This window comes from Engraulis encrasicolus, chromosome 8 (assembly GCF_034702125.1).
Source record: "Engraulis encrasicolus isolate BLACKSEA-1 chromosome 8, IST_EnEncr_1.0, whole genome shotgun sequence".
Classification (NCBI taxonomy): domain Eukaryota; kingdom Metazoa; phylum Chordata; class Actinopteri; order Clupeiformes; family Engraulidae; genus Engraulis; species Engraulis encrasicolus.
The window spans coordinates 45,725,413-45,733,690 of NC_085864.1; the positions used below are offsets into that span (position 1 = coordinate 45,725,413).

Here is an 8,278-nt window from a genome sequence, read left to right on the forward strand (position 1 = left end):
TGCAACACTACTTGAAACCAGTAGTTCTTTATACCTGCTTCGCTTCAGAGCCATGGAAGTAAGAGTTAGGCTAATCCCATTGACCTCCGTGTTCCATTTTTTTACACAAAGATGGCGGCTCATGGAGCCTTTGACACACAGATCGCCATTGACATAGTTCCAAAATAGTTCCAGGAAGTGAGCGTCGAACACAGAAAGTGCAGTAAAGGTAAATGTAAGTGATTTTAATTCATTTTTACTACATCTTTGCTTGTTGTGTTGTGGCTCTGTGTTAGTCTCGAGGGAAAAGAAAGCTGCTGCCTAGAATTATTTGACTCTACGTGAATCATGTCGCAACCGACTTCCTGTACCCTGGATTGTCACAACTCTGAATTCCATGGCTCTGACTAGGCCCATGCTATAACACCTGCTTCCCTTCAAAACGGAACTTGTTCGATGTCATTGGGGAAAAAGGCTAATTGGTGAAACCGCTGCCCCCTGCTGACTGTCCTTGCTTTTGTTTTATACATTGTGCGCCAAAGGCTTGTGCCCATTACTAACTAGCCTGTTGGGGGAAAAGGGGTTTCAGAGCTCTGTATTCGAATATTCCTCTTTCAGAAAACATTCACCAAGGCTAAAGAGGGTTCATTCCTTGTTCAGTTTTTACATTCATCCATCCATGCGTTCCTTCAAGCAACCCCCAACCCCCCCCCCCACACACACACATTCTGCCATCCTGACCAGCCGACAGTCCTTTGAGATCACGACTCCTGCTACTGGCACTCAGACGTAGGCTGACTCGCTGGACTGAGTCCTGCCCATGTTGGGCTGCTGCGAGAGATGGGACATGTCTTTTTTCCGGATCTCGCATATGGATTTGCGGCGCGCCTGCACGCCCCTGATAGCCGCCTTGATCTTCCGCCAGCCGAGGTGGTTGAGCTCGGCCAGGTTCAGCACCACGCAGATGCCGCTCACGGCAAACATGAAGACCAGGAAGACGGTCTTCTCGGTGGGACGCGAAACGTAGCACTCCACCTCCTTGACGCAAGGGTAGCGGTCGCACTCGTACATGGCCGGAACGTTGAAGCCGTACAGGAAGTACTGGCCAGCCAGGAAGCCGATCTCCAGCACGTTGCGGAACACCACCTGGATGATGTAGAAGCGCGAAATCCCCTCCTGCCGCCGCACCTTGCTCTTGCCCTGCGTCAGCCCCCGCGGCGCGTTGGGGATCTCCTTCACCTCCAGGCAGTCCGGCTCCTCCTTGCCTCCTCCTCCGCCGCCGTCGGAGTGGCCGTGCACCAGGATGCCGTTGATGTTGCGCAGCCGGCGCGCCCCGTAGTCGCGCTCCAGCATGGGGTAGATGAGCGAGTAGCGGCGCTCGCGCTGCTTGGCCGACTGGTGCACAGAGTAGGTGATGAAGCAGAGGCTGGGCGTGCAGACCAGGATGATCTGGAAGACCCAGTAGCGGATGTGGGAGATGGGGAAGGCCTTGTCGTAGCAGGCCTGGTTGCAGCCCGGCTGCATGGTGTTGCAGATGAACATGGTCTGCTCGTCCTCGTACACCGTCTCGCCGACGATGGCCACGATCAGGATGCGGAAGATCACCACCACCGTCAGCAGGATCCTACACAACAGAAAATAGAGAAACATTTTTTTTTATTTTTTTTTATTAAGAGACATTTTTGGTGTTATGACATTTTTTGGTGTTTTTGATTTTTATGATAGGGCAGTGAAGGAGTGACAGGGAGCGAGTCGGGAGAGAGAGACGGGGAAGGGTCGGCTAAGGTCCCGGGGCAGAATAGAACCCAGGTCAGGGGTTTGTTTCTCGAAAGCGTACAGTAGTTGCTAACCTGCTAGCAACTTAGGTAGTTGCCAATGGGAAAATGCATTGAAAATAACAAAGTGGCTAATATAGTAAGCAACTTTGGTTTCGAGAAATGCCTCCCCAGCTGCGTAACAGACGAGTGCCCTACCATTAGCGCCAAGGTAGGGCCTAAATTACAGAATCATTTTGTTTTTATTTGGTTTATTTTTAGGATGCATGTAGCATATAGAATATCTTTTTGATATATCATTGTAACAAGTACAACGAAATTGAGCAGTCCTTGGTCAGTGAAGCAATAAATCATTGAGATGAGCTATATTACTCAAGGACCTCACACCCAACCACACATCCACATACTATCCCAACCACACACACCCACACACATCCAAGTACACACAAATCTCACACACTATGTAATGATCAAATTGAATGGTATGTCATGGTAAAAATTGCAGGCCTGAAAAAGCAATGTGAAGACTTAGTCTTAGAAAGTCTTACAATCTTAACCCTCCTCTGTTATTCAGGTCTTTTCAGGCCTTCAAACCTCTAGTTTAGTTGTTCCCAAACTGAGGTACGCATACACCTAAGGGTACGCAAAGTGATGTAAGGGTGAGGTTGTAAAAAACTGGGACACATTGATCCTCGAGCGCAAAATGTTAATTTCGTTATTTCGAAGGGGCATTATGAGAAAATGCCTTATAAAACACCGGGACAGTTATTACATTTGGTAACACTTTACTTGACGTCGGTGTCATATGCATGTCATTACATTGTCATAATAGTGTCATTACACAATCATCGATAAGTCATAAACATTATGTCCATGTAATAAACTTCTTATGACTGTTGGCCTTAAGTGTCATTCGGTTATGGCAGGGTGGTCTTTGCCATTACCGAATGTCACTTAAGGCCAACAGTCATAAGATGTTTATGACATGGACATAATGTTTATGACATGTGCATAACTGTGCCATGACACTGTTTTGACACTGTAATGGCATGCTTATGATACCGGCGTCAAGTAAAGTGTTACCTTACATTTTCCTGGAGAGACCATAACAAACAGGGACAATCCTGCAAAAACCTGGACGTGTGACAACACTATTGTATGTATGGGGCAACATGGGAAGAAGAAAAATATATGTAACTAAAAATATACACTGGTCTAATGCGTACTTACACAGATGCAAAAGAGCAGCAAAAGAGCAGCAAAAGCACATGGCAACTGGTTGAAGCGTTTAATATCCATCTACATACCACCCCTCAAAGCTCTTGTACATAACAGTGTGCATAGCATAGCGTAATCATTTTAATCATGTTGTAACTTAATAGGTTGGAAATGATGAAGTGTGATAAGGAGGAGCCTAAATTGTAGGTAAGTTTATGTAAGTTAATGGTAAGCTAACATTTTAAATGCTTGGTTGTTTGTTTCTTCATATGGAAGGAGAGAAAATAAGCAGGCACACTGGTTGCCATGTGCTTTTGCCGGGTATTGCCATGACCCGGTCTGTTTATTTGTTTGTGTGGCCACATGCACCCAAGAAGGATTGCATTTTTTCTCCCTTGTGTGTAGCCTTTCCAAGTTACAGACAGTATAATAGGCAGAGGGGTTGTCACTTTTGTGAGCATAGTGCAACAGCTGCTCAATTTCGGCAAGATGGATGAGCAGGCCCAGATTATCCCACATCTTCACAGCTGTCCCATCGTCATTTTATGACAGTGTTCTGTGCTCTGTTTAAGCCTTAAGAAGACATATTACACCTGACATGGGTTTTCTTGAGAAAAGTAGACACACTTCCACAAAAATCAATGATCATAGAAGAAAAACAGCAAACCTTTCAAATTTCTGGAAAAATAATTTTCTCATCTCATTATATTTTTGCACACCTTTTCCTCCCGTCTCCTTACCTGATCATCTTTTTGTGAAAATATACATTTTATTAGTTTCATGAAGCCTACCTCTTTCTGTGATATTTTACAATGTTACAATACATCTTATCAATGCTGCCATGCTGTCTCTCCAGGATACAGAAACACTTGTGCATGTGCTTGTGTTATCAAGACTCGACCACTACTGAACTACTCTTGTTTTCTGGCCTTCCAGCAAACACAAGAAGGTGTCTACAGCTTGTCAAAAACGCTGCAGCTCGAGTATTAACTGGAAATGCACTAAGAGAGTGCAGACCTCAGCCAAGGAAGCTGGTTTATAGAACCTTTGACTATGTTACACCCTATTTTATTTTAGGTATTTCTGCCTTATTTTTGAGTTAGAAACTTGAATGTCAAAATTCGCCCTGTCCTGCAATCCAATGTGCGGTCACTAGGGGCATCTAGATTTCTAGGCTAGCAATGGGGAAGAATATTTTACAATATCCTGGTTCCAGTTCGTGATCCAGATCACCACCAAAATGTAATCACGTGTTCCTTTCATCTTATCCAACAACTCCACAAAGTTTCATCCAAATCCATTCACAAGTTTTTGAGTTATCCTGCTAATAAACAAACAAACAAACAAAGAGACAGACAGACAGACAAACAGACAGACAAACCAACGCGACAGAAAACATAACCTCCTTGGCGGAGGTAATGAGAGTGAAGAAATACAGCCACACTACATCCATTCTGGCATCTCTCCACTGGCTGCCAATACAAGCAAGGGTTCAGTGGTGTAGTCTACGTAGAACGCAGGTATATGGAGTATACCCACTTCAAAATTTTAAGGGATTTCATTATACCCACTTAATACTGACTGATCCATTATTTAGAATAGCAGAAATATATACAGTATACCCATTTCAAAAAAAGCTAAAATATACAGTATACCCACCATAAAGAAGTAGACTACACCACTGCAAGGGTTGATTCAAAATTCTACTTCTTGTTTAGCAAGCATTACATAATCTAGCTCCAGCCTATTTAAGCGAGCTCCTTAAGCCCTATTTACTGGGACGGCCCCTGCGTTCTGCACTTGCAAGTCTACTGTCCCGTTACTAGTAAAGAAATCAACAGGGCAGCGAGCATTAGCTCTTTGTGCAGTAACATTATGGAACATGGCTTCCCATGGGATGTTGCAGATGCTGACTCTGTGGACTATTTCATGGCTACATACAGCCATAAAAAAACATGATGCTTTTTAAAACATGATGCTGTTGGGGCAGTTCTAATTTGAACAGGAAGCTGGTTCCCGCATTTGACAGCATAGGCCAATGGCTAAATGTCATTTCACCTTATCTGTGGGGCAACCTTGTGGGGCAGCCACTTTTAGAGCACTGGCTTCTAAATCAGAGGGTGGCAGGTTCGAATCCCACCCTTAACACGACCTTCATCCATGGCTGAGGTGCCCTTGAACAAGACACATAACCCCACATTGCCCCAGGGCCTGCAACCAATAACCTCTACCTAAATAAAGTCTTGATTTTACCCTCGGCACAACCAGTAGAGGAGACTCTGAAGAACTAAGGCATCTTTTAAGACGAAATTGCTTTAGCTACATATCTGCAATATATTTAGGGCCTTGGCCATTGAATGACTTACAGACAACCAATCAAAAGAGTTTTATACTCAATTCTAAACCTCACTGGAAGACAGTGTAATTACTGTACTCAAGAACTGGACAGATATATCTCCTTTCTTTGTTTTGGTTACTAGCAGCTGCATGTTGGATTAGTTGCACCAGCCTTAGTGATGTTTCGGGAAGGCCTATAAGTAGGGTATTGCAATACTCAACTGTACAGAAAATAAAAGCATGGATTAATTTATCCATAGGCCTATCCTGTTTAGATACAAAATCGTTCATCTTAGCTATACACAACACAGTAGTCTCCGCCAATTCTGATTGTTTCGGCCATCTCTGGTGACCATAAAAAATAATCTATAGCGACTGCTACGACTTTATGTCGCTCCTGGATATTAAAGTACTCGGCGGACAATCATTCTCTCATTCAACGTCCTCTTTTGCTTTCTGCTGCTCATACAATCTGTCATTGCCTGGTTAACACCAGACGATCTCACAAGGGATCTCACAGCCGTACCATAACCTAAGATGAAACTAGTGCAGGTGGGAGGCCAAGTAAAATGGCAATCAAGAAACTTATTTTACCATTTAATTTGCAATGTATGAAAAGGAGATCACAAACTGCACTTGTTTTGATTTTTAATTTCCATCTCGGCACACATTGTGCGCGGTGAGAGGAAAAAGAAAAGTTAAAGTGTGAATTTACACTTTCCCCAAATACCATTTACATTTTAATATATGGCAGTATTATCCCATATAATGAAAATGAAATGACAAAAAAAAAATCTCAATTTATTTTTCACTTTTGTCACAAATAACTTGTGTTTGTCATGAAAATGAAAAGCCAGATGCAACTACAAACGTATTTAATGTTAATTTTATTCTGATTGTCATTTTATGCGGCAGCCTTTGCCTCCCATACACAGTCCTGATAGATTCAGACAATGGCTGGGTCACCTGCAAAACATTTCCAATCACTTATTCAAGTTTCAGCAATGCAAGGAGCCACTCAATTTGACCTTGGGGTGGTGTATCCCTTTAACCCGTTAAGACAGCGGTATAACTTTGCTGTTACCTGAATGGCAATGACCATCTCAGTGCATCACTAAAGGCCCTGTGTTATGTCATAGTATGGTAGTACTCTGTCTGGTACAGTAGTTAACTTTTCAATGTCTAGAGTAGACTATTACAGCGTGCCACTGGAGGTACAGCGTGCAAAAAGGGGCTACACCTGGCTTAGTTAACAGTTGGTGGTAAACCTACAGTAATAATAGATAGCATGGCATTGACAAACTTTATGGGTGAGCATTCTGGCAGCAACATGAATGCCTACTCAATATACAGCTGTAGAGTTTGGATATTGTTTTTAAAACCATCTTTGGATAGATTAACTGTTGCGCAACGTAAAAGGTGGCTTAAAAGTTAGTGGTTGTTTGGAACTGTTGTTGTTTTGGAAATTGAATCTGTTTATGGTGGTATTAATACTAGCAGACACGGTTTGAGTAGAAATAGCTGGAAGTCAGTGATGGCTACATAGAAAAAGGGTCTATCTCTGCCAGCCTCTCTCTCTCCCTCTCTCTCCCTTTTCCCTCCATTATCCATCATCCCCCCCAACACACACACACACACACACACACACACACACACACACACACACACACACACACACACACACACACACACACACACACACACACACACACACACACACACACACACACACACACACACACACACACATCACATGAGAGCAAATGTGAGATTTTCCTAAAACATGGGCAAAAAGATAACCTGCTGACTCTAAAAAAAATGTATTAATAAAAATCTCCTCAGAGGGAATGAATTACATAATGACGTTCACATGCCAATCCACAACCTTTAATCTGCACTAAGGCCACCGGAGGCAGTCAGCACTACAGTCAGACTTTATAATGCCATCAAATAGATGTAGATTATCTGTGTCTCAAACCCATAGTTCCTATTTTCCACAGTCTCTTCTGTCTTTTATTCTACTGCGTCCGCTCTTGCGATATTTGACAACTGCAAACATCCCAAGCGTCCCACTACTAACATTTTTTGGAGATACAGTAATTGGCCAAACCCCAAAGTTAGGCTACTTTTTGGGGCCCAGGAATTACGCACAAAGTAGTTTGCACATTTGGACACTCATGTGGTTTGAGGACAGATGTAGGTCTGAGAATGAAATGACCTTTCTAAAAATCCCAAGTTTGCTACTATATCAACTGAGATTTTTTTGGAGATTACAGTCCCAAAGTTAGAGTGCCAAAGTACCGATTTAAGTTGGTTACACTGTTGTTGACCCGTAGATGGCAAGAGGAGAAGCCCAGACACATTGACAAAAAATAGGCAAATAATAATGACACTTTCACTTGTAAATGTGAGAAAAAGCAATTTTCATGTGAACTCCGAAAATGGATCAAAGCACTGTAAAGCGTTACACAGACCATTAGGCCTATGAATGAAGCAAACAAATAAAAATGCTGGGGTTTCAGACATCCACAAAGTGAATTGAAACTTATGAGAGACACATCAGACTACATATAAAAAAACACTTCATAAATACATCTAGAAGTGCACCAGTGTGCTTGTCTTACAGTCTGCTTGCCACAAAGTGACTTAAAGGGGTAGTAGGGGGGGTGCTCAACATGATCTCGAACGAATTGCGTCTCATTTCTCACGCAAACCAAAAACTGAAATTGCATCACATTTACGACACATTCTCTTTGACACACATCCGCAGTGGTCATGCAGCTATCAGTGACAGGTTAGGTTTAGGGAAAGTTTTGGTCAGGGCACAAATGTAAAACTCAGAAACGTGGCAGTACTGACAGGTTAGGTTTAGGGATGGTTTTGGGAAGGGCACAGTTGTAAAACTATGAAACATTGCATTACTGACAGGTTAGGTTTAGGGATGGTTTTGGGAAGGGCACAGCTAGACC

The 8,278-nt window shown here is 43.0% G+C and overlaps 1 protein-coding gene across 1 annotated transcript in view; it reads right to left on the reverse strand.

Annotated features, from left to right (window-relative positions):
• Positions 1 to 762: 762 nt before the first annotated feature.
• The window catches only part of LOC134453733 (gap junction delta-2 protein), a 19,450-nt gene continuing 11,934 nt past the window's right edge, over positions 763 to 8,278 (reverse strand). Inside the window, exon 2 of the mRNA XM_063204514.1 lies at positions 763 to 1,603. Coding sequence (XP_063060584.1) covers positions 763 to 1,603 — 841 coding nt within the window. The remainder of the gene's footprint in view (positions 1,604 to 8,278) is intronic.